Raw genomic sequence first — 18,946 nt, forward strand, 5'->3', positions numbered from 1 at the left:
GAACTGGAGTCGGGAGCTTTGACTTCCAGCCCTGAACGGCCGAGTGACCTTGGCCAAATCCTCCTCCCCTCTTCAGGTCGCAGGTCTGGGGTCTGAGGAGAGACGGAGTTTTTCCTGGCGAGGCCCCTCCCGGCTGGTGACATTCTAAGATTCCAGGAGCGAATGAACTTGGCGGGGGCTGGCGGGTGGGGGGTGGGGTCGGCGGGGAGGGGGGGAGGTGGGACGAGCCCGATTGGGCCCCGCGCGCCACGTGTCCGGCCCGGGAGCCGAGGACTGTTCTCCCGGCCCGCCCCTGCGCTGCGGCTGCTGCTGCTAACGGGCTCTGACCCAGCGAGCTCCGCGTCCGCCTGCTCGTCTGTCCGTCCGCTACAGGAGGCTTCCGCCGCGCGGTGAGTAGGTTGAGGTAGGAGACGGGATCGCTCCAGTGGACCCCCACCCCTTCCGGCGGGCTTCAGGGATGCGGGGGGCGAGCCATAAATGCCCAGTCATCGCTGACCCGCGCCTGCCGCCGGCTCCGGGGAGGGGCGCGGGAGGTGGAGGCCGCGGGGACCGGGAACCCGAGGGCGCGGGAACCCGAGTGGGTCGCGGGCAGGGCGCGTCTGCGCAGCATAGTGGAGCAAATCCACTGCCGCAGGCGGGGAAGCAGAGGCGGACGGCGGGCGGGAGGGAAGGGAAGAGAAAGGAGGGGAAGGGAAGGGAGGCGAGGGGAGGCGAGGCGAGGGGAGGGCCGGCTCTGCAGAGGGTGTGGTGGAGGGGCGGGGGGGCACCTGGGCCGGGGCCACGCAAGCTGCTGGCCGTGCTTTGCGGGACTAAAGCGACTCTGAAGGCCCGGGGTTGGAGACAGCTGGACAGGGGACGGACCCGCAGGGAAGGGTGTAGCTGAAGCCGAAGACTGAGGGCAAGAAGAGTCGGACCCTGCGCTGCACCTGAAATGGTGGTCGTTGGGGCAGGGCTCTTTGTGTGCAGACTGATGGGGGACCGGCTGTCCACACCTCAGGGCCCCAGTGGACCCTCCCGCCCTCTTGGGGCCACTCCTCGCCTCTAAAGGAGACTCCAGCTGGGCTCCAGGGGCCTTGTGATGGGCCAGAGGCCCCACCCTTCTTCCTGCGCCCCCTCAGCCCAGTTTCGGCCTTTCCAAAGCTTGGGGGCTTCAGATGACTCCGCAGATGCGAGCATGGGCGTGAAATACCTTGAGTCGGAATCCCAGCTCCACCAACAACGTGCCGTGTGACCTTGAATCCGTAGCTTTCCCTGTCTGAGCCTCAGTTTCCTTCCCCAAGTCCAGAGCTGATAAACCCAGCCTCTCAGAGGAAACAATGGCTGTGAAAATTGATTTATCTGTCAGCTGCAAGGAATGATTACAGGTTTGGAAGTCTTGACTACAGGCCTGGGAAGCCTGGCCTACCCAGCTAGGCCGTGCAAGGGGATGGGGTGGGGGTGGGGGTCCTTTGGGAGGATCCACCCTTTGCTTCCTCCCTCCCCCTCCTTTTCTCTAAACTCTGATGGGTCTTCCCCGACAATTCCAAATTTGGACATACGGCTTCTGGGTTTGTAAAATAACTCTGGTTTCCCTGGTCTGCCCTTTTCCCTCACTTCCCCTTCTCCCCTCTACCCAAAGCACACCTTAAATTGCCCGCCCCACTGACCCAAATGGGATATCGTGACCTGCTTAGCCCTCCCTTTGGAGGTGAATGACTGCGCAGCTTCAGCTGCCATGGACCCTGCCCCTCTGGCTGGCAGGCCCTGTGCCATGGCAGAGGGCACTGGCCTAGGGGCCGGTGGAAAGCTGGGTCACAGTTCCAGGAGCCAGGGGTCCTTGGGCAAGCCCCTTCCTTCTCTGTGCTTCAGTTAGCATTCTGTGGTGAAGTCTGCTGAACTGGCTGCCCCTTGCAGCGCTGGTGTTCTAGAATTCAACTGTTCTAAGATTTAGGATGGTGGGAGTAGGGTGGGGCAGAGGCCTCTATCCCCCTATGCAGCTGTGACATTCACTCAGACATCTTTCTCTGCCTTCCACTCCTTGTTCCCGAGGCGCGGGCTGCTGGGATACAGAAAATATTTGTGGTTTCTGGGTAAGGGTCACAGCTGTTGCTGGGGCAGACTGTGGATGTGAATGTGCAGAGGAGGGGGCTGTCCCTGGGAAGTCGGGGACCTGGCCTCTTGGGGCTTGTTCCTGGGACAGGTTCGGGGAGCTCTGCAGTGTTGGGTAGCCGCCAGCGTCTGGACCATCTGCACTGCAGCACCCAGAGGGAGCCCTGGGCCACCAGGCTCCAGCCACACCCAGTCCCAGCCTCTGCCCTGCCACTAGCCACCTGGAGCCCCGGGGACACGCCTACCCCTCTGAGCCTTAGTGCCTGCCTCTCTAGAGGGACAAGAGCTGTGCCCAGGGCACCCAGCTGGTAAAATGGGTTGGAGTTGCCCGGCTTTTCTTCATGGCCATTCTAGAATTTTCCAGGGAGGTCCAGTAGTGTCACCAGCCTCACCCCACCCAACCCCTCTAAGATGCTTCCTGGGTGGGGACAAAGCACAGGATGTGGTCTCTACCCTGATTTTTCGAGCAAGCATGTCCGTCTACCTCCCTCTCAAAAGAGGAGAGGAAGTCTTGGGTGAGGGTGCCTTTATTCATCCTTTTAAACTTCTTGGTTTGGAATCCAGCCATACTCCCTTTCCTCCTGGGGTTGAGGACCCTCCCCACTCACCCCACCCCCAGACTGGCTAAGGAGGAGTGCCTGTCCTTGGGTTCTTGGAGCCTCAGATCCCCCGCCTGTAAAATGAGGATGAGGTTGATAGCCCCCTCATGAGATTATAAGATGGGAGATGTGAAAAAGTGCCTTGTAAACTGTAGAGTGCCCTGCCCAGAGAATCGAGTGCTCTGTGGTGTGGTGCCACAGAAGGGTGTAGTGCTTGAGAAAGCAGGTGATCCGAGCCTCAGGTTCCTCATCTGCAAAATGGGTGTCCCCGTAAATAATAGTAAAACAGTCATTTTTATTATTTATTGAACGCTTCTAACTCACCAGGCCTAGGCTGAACCCTATGTTAGATGTTGTTACCACGCCCGTTTTGCAGATGTGGAAACTCAGCCCTCAAAAGTTTAGGGTAGAAAGAATATTAACACTTACCTAGGGTGTCCTGTGTGCCAGGGCGTCTTCTGAGCACTAGATATGTCTTAATTCTTTTCACGCTCACCACAACTCTTCTGAGGTGAGCATAATTTTTATCCCCCATTTTACATTTGAGGTTAAGGATGTGCCCAAGGCCACACAGCTCCTAAATAACAGGTCAGGCTCTGATCTCAGGCAGTCTGGCTCCTGCCTCTGTACTGGGAGACACTATGCTTTGCTATCTCTCACAAAAGTGACCTGAGCATTCCAACCCAGGCCAGTCCAACTCCAAACCCGGGGCCCCTGGACCATATCCTGGGGCCTTATCCTGCCTGCGGATCAATGATTCTGGGTCAGGAGAGGGAAAGACTCTGCTCTCTAAGAAACCCTAGTGCTGTGAGCTGGGGGGTGTGCCCGGGCACAGGGCCAGGAATGGCATTTACTCTGGCTTCATTAAAGGCAGGTCCTGGAGGGCGGAGGGGCTGGTCTTTGGTGTCTCCCTGCAGACTGCGGGAGGAGCCATCAGAAAAGGGGAAAGGGAAGGATCTAGATTTTGTAGGCCAGGGGCCTCCAAAGGGGGGTACATACAACCTGGGAGGCACTAAGATGATTTTCTGGGATGCCGGAAGAAACTTAGACTTCTTATTATATATGCTTTTAATCTTATGCTTAAAAATGTATATGTTTGTTTATCATGATGAATGATCATTTTTTTTCCTTAGTTACTGGCGGTGTATAGGGTCAAAAAAATTTGCAGATCACTGCACAAAAATTTGTCAGCTTCGTGGGGTGGGAGATTCGTCTGTCTCATTGTCTCTTCTACCCCCAACTCCTGCCAATGGGCATGCAGGAGGCGCTCAATAAATAGGTTTTGAAAAGTGAGCCTCTGCTTAATCACTAGCTTGCTTTATGAGCTGGGCAAGTTACTTGACCCCTCAAGTTATTTCCTCTCCTGGCTGTTTAACGAGTCTGAAAACCAGTAGGCAAGGTGATTCCTTTTTATTCTATGATTTTTCAAGGGAGTCACTAAAGAAAGCCTGAAAACCACTCAGTACCTTTCACTCAACAATCCTTATGAACCACACTTAGTAGTAAGGGTACATTAAGGAAGCATATACAATAATTTTAAAGAAAAGGTAAAATCATTCCTCAGATATAAAAATGATCATGTGCTAAAGATTTTATTCTACTCAATAATCAGTGACTGGACCAGGCAGATGTTAGAACCAGCTCAGAAGAGAATCAGCAGATGCCTTTATATTGAAAGGAATGTACAAATGGAGGCAAACTTGTTTTTCCACCAGAGGTGGGGGAAGGGAAGGGAAGTCCACTGAACCTTTATCAGATGGGACAGAATGAGCATGTCTCTAAGAATTATCGTGCATTTTTACAGATTTTTTTTTCTTCTCACAATACCTTGGAGACAAGCAGCCTCCATCTAATTGAGGAATGATAAATCCACAACGGTTGACGCAAGCCACTCACGAGTAGATGGTTTTAGAGTCACACTGTGGTTCAGAGGTGGGAGAAATCCCTCCTGGCTTCCTAGAAAAGTTAGCAGAATCACCTAGGAAAGTTTTCAAAAATTACCAAAGCCCAGGCTTCATCCCTGGCCTGTTGAATCTCTGGGGGTGGCCTTATGTGTTGGTAAGTTCGAAAAACTCCCCAGGTGGTATTAATAAAGCCAGAATTGAAAAGGCATTGGTTTTGTTGCTAGAAGGCTGGTTAGAAAATGCCAGTGGAAGAGATTCCTGGTTTAGGGGGGAGAGGGTGTGGTAGTGGGTGAAGAGGTGGAAGGCGAAGGCAGACAAATCAGGACGAGTGTCAGCGGCCGTGAGTGCGGAGCTCAGAGGGCCTGCATCGAAGGGGGGCCCTTGGAGATGAGTGGGCAGAGTCCCTCCGGCACTCCTGGGGCGCAGGGGTCTGGGTGATTGTTTTTTGCATGATCTTCCAGGTTATAAAATTTTTCTCAATTTGCCCTTACCCTCCACACCTGATCTCACCCCCTACTACTCAACATCTCCTCTCTCCTCTCAGAAGTACGCTCTGTTCCACCAAAGCCCACAGGCTACGTCTTGAGAACAGAAATGCTTTTTCTTATGCCGGTGTTTCTTCTCCCCTCTTTCTTCTCCTTCCTCTGCTTCATTCCATCGAGTCCAAACTTTTTTTTTTTTTTTGGTTGCGGCAGGCGGGCTCCTTAGTTGCATCATGTGAACTCTTAGTTGTGGCATGCATGTGGGATCTAGTTCCCTGACCAGGGATCGAACCCGGGCCCCCTGCATTGGGAGTGCGGAGTCTTAACCCCTGTACCACCAGGGAAGTCCCAAGTCCAAACTCTTGATTGTGTACTTGTATCAGCCCTAATACGTATCTTTAACTTTATGTATGTATAGCGAACATCAACAATGGAACATGAAAGGGCAAGATCAATTTAGAAAGTTGTAATATTCTCATTCTGCACCCCAATGGATCACTGTGCCCAGTACCCCACTTTGGAGACCACTGCTCTAATAACGGTGATTGTGATAACAGAAGCTACCACTTATTAAACATCTACTCTGAACCTGACCATGCTAAGTATTTTACCTGCCTTACTTCATTGAATTTTCACAAAAACCTTATGAGATTATCATTTCTGAGATGAAGAAACCGAGTCAGAGAGAAATGATGTAACTCCCCCAAGGTCATGAGCAGTCAGGATTTGAACTCAGGCCATGACTACAAAGCCCACATTCTTTATTACAATGCCACCCTGCCTCCTTTGTAAATGTTTGGGACTTCATATGCATCTTGTAGATGTGGAAATTGAGATTCATATTTAGGTAACTTACAAAATTACTAATTGGTGGGGAGCAGAGCTGTGACTCAGTCCTTCTGCAGGACTTGGACAAGACCTTCTGTCTGGCTCTCGGTTTCCCCAATGCTATAGTTAGGCAGTGGTGGTTGAGCCAGCCCTGGTATTCTCTACCCCAGGGTGTTCCTTCTGGAGCGAGTCCTGATTGCTTGCAGCCTAAAGGACTGAGGCAGGAGGTGGCCACAGCAGCACAAGGCCACCATCAGCTCTATCGTTGAATGGGTTTCTGGAAAATGGGTTTCTGGAATGATCTTCCATGATGAGCCTTCATGGAAATCCAGGTCCAAAGAGATTCAGGGTTCCTGAGAGGAGAGAGACACTGGTGTATAGTGGCCATACCTGCCAGTCTTGAGAAGCTATTTCAACCAAGATGGTGAAACTTGCCTATTGGGGGTGGGGTGGGGATAGAGAGGAGTCCTGTGGCCTTGGGGGAGAACTCTCCTAGGACTGTTATTCTGAGATTTTGCTGTGAAAATCCCTGGTTGATACCTACAAAAGCCTCTCACATCCACTCTGGCTTTTCCCAAGGAGGGAGTGATATTATCCACATTGTGCAGATGAAGAAACTGAGGTCTAGAGAGACAACCTGGCTTGTCTGTGGTTACAGAGGGGCAGGCTGGGAACCAGAACCTGGGTCTTTTCCTTCGGCCTCTTCCTAACGTCCCAGCGTGTTATTACCCGGGGGTGGGATGCAGGGATGTGAGCCATTGTCTGGGCCTGGCAAGTCACTTATCCTCCCTGAGATGCCTTTACTTCATCTAGAAAGTGAGGGGCTTGGAAGTAATTGTTAAGGGCCCTCTGGGGTTCTGAAACATTGGATATAAAACATTTATTCAGGCAACCTGGGAAGTGTGGTCTGGGTCGCCCTGGGAGGGATCAGAGCCCCTCGTAAAGCCAGGGTAGATGGCGCCTCTGTGATTAGCTCCAGAGCTTCCCTGAAACCTCAGAGGAGGGGCTGTGGGAGCCTGGCCCCCCTGAACTGCAATCAGAACATCTAGTTCTGGAAGTTTGCTTTCCATGTATACACAAGACGTGCACTCACAAGAGGCACATATAAACTGCTCTCAGAGCTGAGAGTATTTTCCCAAAGACTTGGAGGCTCCTCCTCTGAGCCGTCCAGATGGGCCTGGGCTGCCGCCAGCAGCTGAAGTTTCCAGCAACAAGGCCAAAGGAAAATGCTTCGAGGCTGGAGGTGCAGGTGACGGGCCTCAGCTGACTTCCTGGGCCTCATGCAGTCCCTTTTTCTCTGCCGGCCCTGGAGCTCCCTCCAAACCTATGTTCTCCCTGCTGTGTCACATGTATTTTGCCCATACCATCCCCCAGACCTGGGGAAACCCAGAGCTGGCTCCTGGCCAGACCCTAGGGTAGATGTGGGTTCCTGCTCCCCCTCAGGGGAGTTTCTATTTCCTGAGGAGAGCTCAAGTTTGCACCAAAGGGCCCCTGGTTGTCAGGGAAACAGCAGGGTTTCCTCAAGGTCTGCTGTCAGCTCGCTGCGGTTACAGGCAGATCACTGCCCTCTGCTCTTCACTCCCAAGCCCATCATCTCACATCTGTCTGCTGACTGTAGTTTGGGGGACTTGTATTCAGGCAGTGGGGACACATGGGTAAACATGACAAAGCCCTGTCCTCAGAATGTCCCCCTAGCACACTGAATGCCACCATTTACATCTCTGGCCTGGCCTTGACATAAGTTGGGTCTCATCCTCCAACTCTCCAAGGCAGAAAGGGGAAAGCCCCAGTTCTGTACTTAAGATAAGCTTGAATTCAGAGATGAGCAACGTATCCAAGGTCACATAGCTGGTAAGGGACAAAACAGACTTGAATCCAGGTCTGTCTGTCTGACTCCAAACCTGTGTTCTCCCTGCTGTGTCACATGTCTCCTGTGGCCCCAGAGTGAGAGAGCAGGATTATGGGCTGAGATCAGGGGCTGATTTCCCCTCAGTGTTGTTGTTTTTTTTTTTTTTTGGCGGGGTGGGGTGGCGTAGGGGTGATGGTATGTGAAGAACTGGAAAACACTGAGGTTACGCATCTCCTTTGTTTCTACCCTCTGTTCTGGTTCAGTTCCTTGTAGCTCTTACTGGATATAAGTCTGATAGAGTTTGTTATTTTTACTTTAAAAAAGTAATACGTAGACATGGTTTAAAAAGATCAAACCGTGCAGCCCTGACTACACTGGACAGCACTGGTCCTTCTTTCTCCTCACATCCCAAGAAGATTGTGGCTCTTCCATCTCTGCCCTCCTGCAGAGAGTGCTCAGTAGCTCCCCCGCTCCCCCTTCTCTAACCCCTTTCCAAAGCAGCAATGTCCCTTTTTACCTTTCTTTTTAGATAAGATATCTTTGTTTCTTATTCCTTCACTGCAGACCCTGTGTCCTGACACCCCTTTCAGTGAGGTCGTGTGTCCTGTTTGTTCAGTTGCCCACCCTCACCCATGATCTGTCCCATCAGAGAAAAACCCAAGTCTTTATAGTGGCCTTAGGCACTGGTCCCTTGATGCCACGTCTTACCAGTGTCCCCACCCCACTCCCTGCCGCTGTATCAGCCACACTGACCTCACTGCCTTCAGGTAGCCATGTGGTTCATGAGGCCTCTGGCCACTCCACCTGAGATCACACCCCTTGTCACTCTCTCCCAACCAAGCTTCATCTTTTCTCCTTAGTTTTTATCATATGTTTGTTATCCTTCCCCATTATAGAGGAAGCTCCAGCAAAGCACATGTTTTAGAAAGTCTCTTTTATTTACTGGTATATCCTCAGTGCCCAGAGCAGTGCCTTATAGGAGTAGATGCTAAAGAAACCATAGCCCGTCAGATATTTGCAACAGGTGACCCAGAGCCCCTTGAGGGTGCCCATCTACAGACTGTTAAGCCCCGAATTCTGGAACTGTTCTTGGTGACTTGGAAAGAGAGCATGCATGGTGCAGATGGCATGGACCCTGGGATCTAGACTTTGTTGAATTCAGGGTCTTTTTTTTTTTTTTTTTTTTTTTTTGGCGGTACGCAGGCCTCTCACTGTTGTGGCCTCTCCCGTTGCGGAGCACAGGCTCCGGACGCGCAGGCTCAGCGGCCATGGCTCACGGGCCCAGCTGCTCCACGGCATGTGGGATCTTCCCGGACCGGGGCATGAACCCGTGTCCCCTGCATCGGCAGGCGGACTCTCAACCACTGCGCCACCAGGGAAGCCCCAGGGTCTCTTTTTAATTTAAGTATAGTTGATTTACAATGTTGTGTTAGTTTCAGGTGTACAGCAGAGTGATTCAGCTTTTTCAGATTCTTTTCCATTTTATGTTATCACAAGATATTGAATATAATTCCCTGTGCTATGCAGTAGGTCCTTGTTTATTTCATATATAGTGAATTCAGTTTTAAGATGTATGATCTTGGGCAAATTATTTAACCTCCCTGAACCCCCATCCTCAGTTTCCTCCTCTATAAGAAAGGGGAATTTGACTCCAGGAAGGATTGCTGTGAGGATTAAGTGAGACAGCATCTGGGAAAGTGCCCTGCGTGGCCTGGAGGCGTCGTGCTGGTTAGTGGTCGTGCCCTTTCCCTCTTTCAAGTTCTCCTGGTTCCAAGAGTCTTTCCCATCCTGCTGTGAGCATCTGGACACTGGCTAGTCCATCCATTATCCTCCAAAAACTGCACCTGGCCCTGAGCTGGGTCTTTGGGTGTGATTTAACCTGAAGGGCTGGAGGCAGCTGGAAAACAGCTGCGGGAGCACACTCTCCCTTGAAGGGAATGAGGCTGAGGAAATTTAGGGGAAAGAATGGAGGGAATCAGAGTGCAGAGGAATCTCATGGCAATTCTTTTTTCTCCACAGTGTTGTCTGCTGCAGAACTCGAGACCATGGCCAAGCTAGCACAGGTAAGGAGGCTTTCCCCTCCTATAGTCCTTCCCCTGGGCCTGGGCTTCTCACTGTGCCTGCAGCACAGATCCCTGGTACCTTCAGTTACAAAAGAGCTGGAGAGGTTCTCAGGCTTTGCTTGCTCCTATTATATAAGTCACAGCTCTTTCAGATGCAAGTGACCGATGACAACACACAGCATCCTAAGCAGAAAGGAGGTGTATTGGCTCACATGACTGAGAAGCCCAGGGCTTCAGGTCTGGCTGGATCCAGGGGCCCATGTGATATTGTCAGGATCCTGCCTCCGTGAACTGGGCCTCCTCTGGGTGGCTTCATTCTTGGACACATTCTTCCTTAATTATTCATACTAGCCATCAGCAGCAGCTCTAGGCTTCCATTCTGCTTCCTGGGCGGCGTGCAGGATACAACATAATTTATACCAAACGATTCCAGGGAAAGTCTTGGGTTTGGTTTTCATTGACTGGGCCTGGGTAACTTGGATCCAGGTGGTAGAGCTGGTCCCACCTGAACTGCCTGGCCCAAGAGTGGTTCCCCCAGGAAGGGAGATGGATACTGGATAGGCAAAAGCATTAGAGAGGGTCCTCTCTGCTCTGGAGGTGGATTTGGGTCCTCTCTGTCACATGCATCTGGGATTAAGTTTCCCTGGCTTGGGAGACACCAGTCTTTCATGCTGTCTGAGCGCTTTGCTGGGCTGTGGAATTTGAGGTGTATCAAAGCTTTTACTCCTGTGTGTGGCCAGGATTAGGTTCCGTCCTTGGTCAGAGCTAGGTGTTGCTCTGGGCCAGGGTTTGCCCTGTTGGCTGGCCTTAGAGAAAAAGACGTGGTCACTGCAACAGTGGGGTTGAAAAGGGAGAATAAAACAAAGGGACCCCTGACTTGGCCCCTTTGGTCCCTCATGTCAATCGTAGAGCTATTGGCCACAGACATAATACAGGAGCTGTGTGATCTTGGGTGAGTTCTTTACCTTCTCTGTGGCCCCAGTTTCCATTAGGAGGTGATTGAGCTCAGTGATAGCTAAACTTTGTCCCCATCTTCAGGACTTGCCACCCAATGAACAAGGGCCTTAAGGATGTCTATTCACAATGTTTGAAGAGCACAGTGTGTTATATGATGTAGGATCAGTACTCAAAAAAGTCTTAGCCGTGGCCTCCCTGTCGGCCTCTGAGGAGCACACTTTGCACAAGTGGCCTCTCTGACCAGGAGAGAGTGCTAGTGGTTATAGACAAAGATCCAAGGCGTAGTTGTTGTTGCTACCCATTTCCCATGAGTAATCATCCCAGAGTTACTTCCTGAGAGGCATTCGAATTGCAGGGTTCTGGATGACCCAAGTGGACAGATCAGGTCCTGGGAGACCAGGGTGGCCAGGACCTAGGGCACATATCTTTGGACTCCTGCACCAGTGCTCCCAGACCCTGCTGTCTGCCTAGCTGACCTGTGCTTTCTTGTCGCCACGGACCAGCAGCCACAGACATCCTACAAGCAAGAGTCCTAGGATGGCAGAGCCTTAGGGCGTCCCTTATCCTATGGGATGCGTTGGAGCCCCCATGCACAGTGCTAATGCTCTAGTGGGAGCAGTAAAGGAGCTCTGGGGGCACGCAGGTTGAGGAAATAGGAAAAGTTGCCTGGAGAGAGCTACTTGAGGAAGAGCAAGGGAGCTGAGAGTGCTTTAGGTAGAGGGGATGCTGGAACAGAGGGGCAGAGGGGAGAGAACATGTGTGCAGGGCAGTAAAAGCAATTTGGATGCTTGGAGTGCAAGGGTCGGGGGAAAGAAGAAGGTGGCTGAAGACAATACAGGTCTTCCTTGACCTGCAGTGGGGTTACCTCCCAGTAAACCCATGGTTAGTTGAAAACATCATGCGTTGAAAATGCATTTAATCCACCGACCCCACTGACCGTCAGAGCTTAGCCTCATCTACCTTAACTGTGCTCAGAACTCTTACAGGAGCCTACTGTTGGGCTAAGTCATCTAACACACAGCCTATTTCATACTAAAGTGTTGAATATCTCATGTAATGTATTGAATACGGTACTTAACGTGCAAGCCAGAATGGTTGGGTACAGAATCGCCGTCAGTGTATTCGATGACCACCCTCGTGGTCACGTGGCTGCCTGGGAGCTGCGGCTTGCCCCTGCTGCCCAGCATCGTGAGAGAGGACCCTACAGCATATCGCAAGCCCAGGAAAAGATCAAAATGTACAATTCGAAGTACAGTTTCTACTGAAAGTGTATCACTTTTCGAATAATCGAAGTTGGATCAGTCGGGTACTGCCTGTGCTAGGGAAGAGTGAGAAAGGTCTTCCTTCCACTGAGCTGAAGTTTGTGTCTAGTGCTCCCAATTATTAGCACCCCAACTCTGCTCCTGTGCACCCCTTCCCAACACACACATGCGTGCACACACGTGTACACACACACACACACACACAGAGGCACAGAACAAGCCACTCCCTCTTTTCTCTGGTCCAGGCCGCCCCCAGTTACTTCTACTGTGATCTCTGTGTCAGTTCTCCCTCTGTCCTTCCAGAAGGGGGGACACTGAGGCCCAAAGTCATAAAGAAATAGTGTGGTGTCATAGAAAGGCCCAGAGGCATGGCTCTGTGGCCGTCATTTCACAGGGATGTTCTGGGTTTGACGTGAATGTGAGGGGACAGGGCGAGAGTGGCAGGTGTTGGTGGGAGGCCTGGGTCGGGCCTGCTCCAGGTGGAGTCCTGGTGGGGCAGCCACCTCTCTGACTCATGTGGCTTAGGTTCCCGAGCGGCCTCGGGACTCCTGCTCTAGCAGCAGCCTGGGTGGAGCCTGGGGTCCAGGCTGCTCACCAGCTGGCACTGGGGCCTGCTGAATATTTCAGGGTAGAAAGTCCTTTCTCCTCTTCTCTCCCCTCCCCTCGCCGGTACTTGAGGCCAGGAACCTGTGTGCCAGAGGAGTGGCAGGCGGTCAGGGTGAGGTGGAGAAGTGGGGACAGCTGTGCAGGTGGCACTGGGAGATGTAAATTCACCAGGTTGGTGTGAGAATGACCAATGATGGGAAACCTGGGTGATTTGAAGGACTGTCCCTGCATCTCTAAATGTGACCAGCGCTGGGGCCCCCCTGCACCGCCCTCTCCCCGTGGCTGTGATCCTGCAGGGTGCTGGGATAACTAGTCTGACGGGCTACTTACTATTGTTGTGCAAAGAGCCACATGGGAGAGAGACCGACTTGCAGCTGGCCAAGCCCGCCTCTAAGGGGAGCGTTTTCTCCCGTTGCGGACGCGCAGGCTCAGCGGCCATGGCTCACGGGCCCAGCCGCTCTGCGGCATATGGGATCTTCCCGGACCGGGGCACGAACCCATGTCCCCTGCATCGGCAGGCGGACTCTCAACCACTGCGCCACCAGGGAAGCCCTAAGGGAGCGTTTTGATCGGGACTTGTGTCAGCAGTTGGACTTCCTGTCCTCCAGCATGGCATGGCCTCATCTTTCAGCTGCAGCCTCTGCCCCAAATGCTGCCTCAACCACTGCACTGGGTGAGGAGGGAAGAGGGGGGAGCAGAAGCAGGAGAGAAGGCGTCAGCTTACTGCTGGGACCTCTTCCCTTCTTCCTGGGGGCTCCGCTTCCATCCTTCCCCTCTCCTCCTCCCTCCCTCCTGCCCACTTACAATCCCACGATCTTGGCAACTTTGGGCATCCGCAAGAGCCCTGAAGAATCTGGGCTTGCTTTCCTGACTGTTCTTGTATGCTCTTGGCGCCAGGCCTTTGCCATGCTGTTTCTCTGTATGAAGCCTTTTCCTTCCCTCCCCTACCCCTTGGGCCAGCTGTTGCTCATCCTTTAGGGCTCAGCTTAGCCTTCTCCTCCAGGAAGTCTTCTTTGATTGCTCAGGGTATGTTCACAGTCCTGTGTCTGCCCGTACACCTATCCACCTAGGAAACAAATGGTGCCTAGTTGTGGCAAGCCTTGAGCTAGCTGCTGGGAATACATCAAGACAGATACGCGTGGAGCTTTCTAAAGGGAGTATCTCTTTTCTGGTCTGGGTATCTGGCGTGTGTCACTCTTTCTTTCTCTGCCCAGCGGTGTGATCAGGTTGCAGGGGATTCACGGGTGGCGGGAAGAGGGCCGTTTCCCTTTCTGGTCATCCTCCCTGCCAGAACTTTAAATAGCAACCCTGCACCCACGCATGCATACCTTGGAGGAGCCAGCAACAGGCTGACATAAACCAACAGAGCGTTCAAATGCCAGGCCGGGTCCTGCAGTGCAGGTGCCGGGAGACACAGGAGGTGGTCGGAGGCTCATTTGCTGCCGTGCACTTCTTACTGCTCTAGGCACAGTTATGCGAGCCACCCTGCCCCTCCCATGCAGCCTGTCCTGGTTCCCTCATGCACCTGGAATTGCCCTCCACTGTTTTCCCAAGTCGCTTTGCCTCTGTCGTGGGGTATTTATTACGAGCTCTATGCTAATTTGTGTTCTAGTCTCTCTCCTCCACTGGGTGGGGTATTTATTACGAGCTCTATGCTAATTTGTGTTCTAGTCTCTCTCCTCCACTGGGTCAGAAGCTCATGAAAGTCAGGCTCGGGTCTTCTTTCTCCCTGAATCTTCGGCCCCTCACATCGGACCTGGCACAGGCTAAGTGCCCTGTCACTGCACTGTGTGCTTAGTGCCCTGGGCTCTGGTATCCACGGCTATCCCAGCTCTCGCTGCTCTCCGGGGCCCCAGGGCTGACCCATATCTGACTTCTCTGTGAACCAGCCCATTGTGCATTCAGCTTCGATGTCTAAGATTCTCTGGCTCTGCCTCTCCCCGCCTTTGTCCCAAGGACCCAGCCAGCTTGTCCTCAGATGCCAGTTCATGGCTCAGTTTACTGGGCCCAGAAGAGCAGCACCTCATCTGGGTGTTGATTCTGAGGGTGGCTCTGGGCCCCCCACCCTGGGCCAGGACCCCACCCTCAGAAGCTGGCAGCTGCAAGGTTTCTGGAGCTAGAGAGCAAAGAGGAACTGGAGAGAGGTGTGGGTTCTGTGTGACCCCAGCAAGTGGCTTCCCTTTGTGGGGCTTGGTTTCTTTGTTTCCATGATAGAGATCATCTGAAGCGTTTACAAGATACTAAAAAAATCACACTCGTGGAGGTGAAAGGGCTTTTTACATAGACATATGTGGAGCTCTGGTTACTTTTGCAGGAATCATTCCCACCCCCTGCACTCAGTCTGGGTTTTATCTCTCCCGGTTCCTGGGAAAGTGGTGCAGAGCCGGGGGCTTGGCCGAGCGCTCCTCCTGTGGGGAAATGGTACCACCCTTGGGGCAGGCGGTGGCAGGAGGTACAGGGAGAGTCCTCCGTACCCTTGCCCGGGCTTTCTGTAGCCAGCGCTCCATTTTAGGGACAGGGAGCTCAGCCACGCTCCAGGTGAGCGACGACGGTGTCTGGGGTAGGACAGTGCAGGTGGGGATAGAGAGAAGTGGGCAGATTCCATCTCACCACGTCCCGGGTCTCTTCAGAGAACTGTGAAAATACACCCCTGGGTCTTGCCGTGGCCATTATGGAGGCTGAGTTTTGGGATTTGTAGCAAATATCTGATCATTTTAGGGACAGCGGGGACCTGTATCCTGTGGCCAGGGAACCCCGTTCAGGGCCAGCACCTCACCCTCTGCTCTTCTCTCCACAGGGCGCCAAGTACCGCGGCTCCATTCACGACTTCCCTGACTTTGACCCCAGCCAGGATGCCGAGACTCTGTACAACGCCATGAAGGGCTTCGGTGGGTGCTCGGCCCCCAGGAGTGGGGCCCTCAGGAAGAGAAGCGGGATTCAACTGGGCTTGAGGGTGTCCCCATACCAAAAGGATAGCCCTTTTGGTGGGCGGTGGGGTGGGATGGTGAGACGTACTCGGTCATTCTTTGGTCTCCTCTTTTTATTATTATAATTTTATAATGAACTATTCGAATAAAAAGATCTAAAGAGTAGGAGAAACTTTACCCATAGACCTGCCACCCAACTTGAGAAATAGCACTTACTTCCTCATATAGTTGAAACCTCCATGGTGGGTCGCCCTCCATGATAGCATCATGGAGGAGGAAGGACCCTCAGGAGGAGGGTCGCCCTCCTGATAGCATCACTCTTTTCTCTTGGGGGTAAGCACTACCCTGAATTTGCTGCTTATTCTCTTTTCTTTTCCCTATCACTGAAATAACCCTGTCCTGGGCGTTAGGACACCTGGGTTTTTCTAAGCCAGGCTCATTAGAAGACCTCGGGTGAGTTGTTGCTCCTTTCTGGGCCTCAGTTTCCTTATCCGTGTGATGAGCTAGATCACGGGCCCTCTGAGCTCAGATGCTACATGTGCTAGGATCTCTCTCAGCGGTGGCTTGTCAGGTCCCCATAGATTCCCCCCTCCAACGTCACTGCCTCACGTGAGCAGAAGGCTGATGCTGAGGACTTGCAGGGAACAGCCCTGGTGGGCTTCCTGGAGGCAGGTTGGGGTAGGGTGACGGGTGCCTCCCCTCTTCTAGGCAGTGACAAGGAGGCCATACTGGAGCTGATTACTTCCCGGAGCAACAGGCAGAGGCAGGAGATCTGCCAGAACTACAAGTCCCTCTATGGCAAGGTAACCATGGCAACCAGAGGGCGGGTGGGATGGGGGTGGTGGTGAATGATTTCATTCACCTGTGTGTTCAGGGCCTTTTCTGAGTATTTTACTCCAGGTCAGCCTCTGTGCTGGCACTTCCGCCCTCCTTTTTTCTTTTTCTTTTTTTTTGGCTGTGTTGGGTCTTTGTTGCTGTGCGCGGGCTACTCTTCATCGCGGTGCGTGGGCGTCTCATTGCAGTGGCTTCTTGTTGCGGAGCAAGGGCTTAGGTAGTTGCGGGCGCGTGGGCTCAGTAGTTGTGGCGCACGGGCTCTAGAGCGCAGGCTCAGTAGTTGTGGCGCTTAGTTGCTCCGTGGCAGGTGGGATCTTCCTGGACCAGGGATCAAACTTGTGTCCCCTGCATTGGCAGGCGGATTCTCAACCACTGCGCCACCAGGGAAGTCCCCTCCTTTTTTCTTCTCTCAGGCAGGGGCCATTCAGCCACGGGAACATTTAGAGCACCTCCTTTACGCTGGGCACTGTGTTAGGGGTTAGGGCTACACAGGTGAATAAGACCTGAGGGTGTTAACCCTATGGACTCACGGACCGTGGGAGAGACACACAGTGAACAAATAAACAGACAACGGCGGGGAAGAGGCACACTGCTGTGGACTTGAATCCTGCCACTTGCTAGCTGCGTGCCTCTGGGGAGGTTACCTGATGTCTCTAAACCCATTTCTGAAGGCTGATGATAGTATGTACCTCCACGAATGGGGATTAAGTGAGATTACTTAGTCCAGTGCCTGTACAGAGTAAGTGCTCATTAAATGTAATCCTTATCATTATAACTGCTCTTCTATCTCCTCCTCCCTCTGCCCCGCAACCAGGACCTCATTGCAGACTTGAAGTACGAGCTGACAGGGAAGTTTGAACGACTGATTGTGGGTCTCATGAGGCCACCTGCCTATAGTGATGCCAAAGAAATTAAAGACGCCATCTCGGTATGCAGCGTGGGTCTGCGCATGTGTGAGGGTTGGGGGCGTGGTTAATGGGAGATTCCAACCTCTCCAGCAAGCGTTCCTTGAGCCCTGCACCCACCCTGCGTGTGTGACCTGCTTGGAGGCAGCTTGCCCAAATCCTATCCCAGAGGGGCGCCACGGTCTCTTCCAGGTGGACAGAGGTGGGACAGGTGTCGGTGTGAGGCCCACCCTATGAAATGGGGCCCTTGGCCCACACGCCCACCCCAGCAGCTTACAGTCCCGAGGAAGCAGGACACAGGGAAGTGGAGACAGATTGTGTCCAACACCCAAAGGGCAAGGGCATGTTAAAGGAGGTCATGAGGACAGGCCCTGGGCTCGGGGTGGCTGGAGAGGGCGTCACAGAAGGTGAGAGGATCGAGCTGGGCCCAGAGCCTGGAGAGGATTTGGTTTGATCAGAGTGGGCTGGAGAGGAAAGGGCAGCAGCGGCTGAGGAGGTGTGTTCAGGATCTGAGGGGCAGCCCAGGCTAGTGGAGGTAGAAAGTCTCTCCCCACCAAGCGGCGGGAGACCAAATGCCCTCGAGTGTACTTAGCACTTTACAGTTTATAAAGTGCTATGATCTTTGCCTCAGATGAGCTAGTAAACATGAATTTGTTTCTAACTAATAAACGTAACCATGTACGAGGTTATCACCTTCTCATTCTTCCTGTGAGTTCAGTAGAGCAACTAGTATCATCTCCATTTTATAGATGAGAAAAGAGAGGTGCAGAAAGATAAAGTTTTTTTAGTGAGCAGTCACAAAGCCAGCTTCAGGCAGAGGTGGCACTAGAACCCTGTCTCAGGGCAGCAGCTGCAGCAGCTGCCTAAGAGCTGTGTTAGGGGCACCCTGAGTGCTGCGGGTTTCCTTGCTCTGACCACCCCAGGTTCCCATCTCGGGGCTGGTGGCCTCCCATCCCAACCCTTGACTCACATTCCCCTTCCCCTTTCCCAGGGCATTGGTACCGATGAGAAGTGCCTCATTGAGATCTTGGCTTCGCGGACCAACGAGCAGATCCACCAGCTGGTGGCAGCGTACAAAGATGGTGAGAAGAGCAGGAGGGGCCATTCAGGGTTTTTCAGGTGCATAATGAAGGTGATCACAAGAGTAGGGACCCTAAGACTCTACCCATTCACCTTTTTTTTCTCCTTCCCTCTGTTCTGTCCATCCATCCAATAAGTACCTGCTCTGTGCTGGGCAGTGTGCTAGGTTCTCAGGATATGGCGGTGGGCATCCGTATAGTTCCTGCCTGAGAGCTTATAGATTAACGAGGTAATGAGGGATACAGATAATAAACAGGTAAACAAATAAACATGACGGTGACTTGTTGTGGTGAAGTGTTATGAAAGAAACAAACAGAGAACAAGCATCCGACTTTAACTGGGGAGGACGTGCTTCAGACAGGTGGTCAGGGAAGCCTGTCTTGGGAGGAAATGAGAAGGATCCAGTTGTACACAGAGTGGGGAAGAAGACCCAGGAGAGGGAATGGCAAGACCAAAGGCCCTTGAGCAGAATAAGCCTGGTATCCAGCGTGAGCCTAGAGCCTAGGGCAGGACCGGATTACACAGGGCCGTGTAGGCCAAGAGAGAGAGACAGTGTTTATTT

The 18,946-nt window shown here is 52.8% G+C and overlaps 1 protein-coding gene across 2 annotated transcripts in view; it reads left to right on the forward strand.

The window, feature by feature from the left end:
* Positions 1-309: 309 nt before the first annotated feature.
* The window catches only part of ANXA6 (annexin A6), a 52,348-nt gene continuing 33,711 nt past the window's right edge, over positions 310-18,946 (forward strand). For both annotated transcript variants that reach the window (XM_082834869.1, XM_082834870.1), the window contains exons 1-6: positions 310-389; positions 9,770-9,813; positions 15,436-15,526; positions 16,274-16,368; positions 17,214-17,327; positions 18,296-18,386. In XM_082834869.1, coding sequence (XP_082690995.1) covers positions 9,796-9,813; positions 15,436-15,526; positions 16,274-16,368; positions 17,214-17,327; positions 18,296-18,386 — 409 coding nt within the window. In that variant the 5' untranslated portion in view covers positions 310-389; positions 9,770-9,795. The remainder of the gene's footprint in view (positions 390-9,769; positions 9,814-15,435; positions 15,527-16,273; positions 16,369-17,213; positions 17,328-18,295; positions 18,387-18,946) is intronic.

Source organism: Leucopleurus acutus (genome assembly GCF_964270905.1).
Source record: "Leucopleurus acutus genome assembly, chromosome: 3".
Classification (NCBI taxonomy): domain Eukaryota; kingdom Metazoa; phylum Chordata; class Mammalia; order Artiodactyla; family Delphinidae; genus Leucopleurus; species Leucopleurus acutus.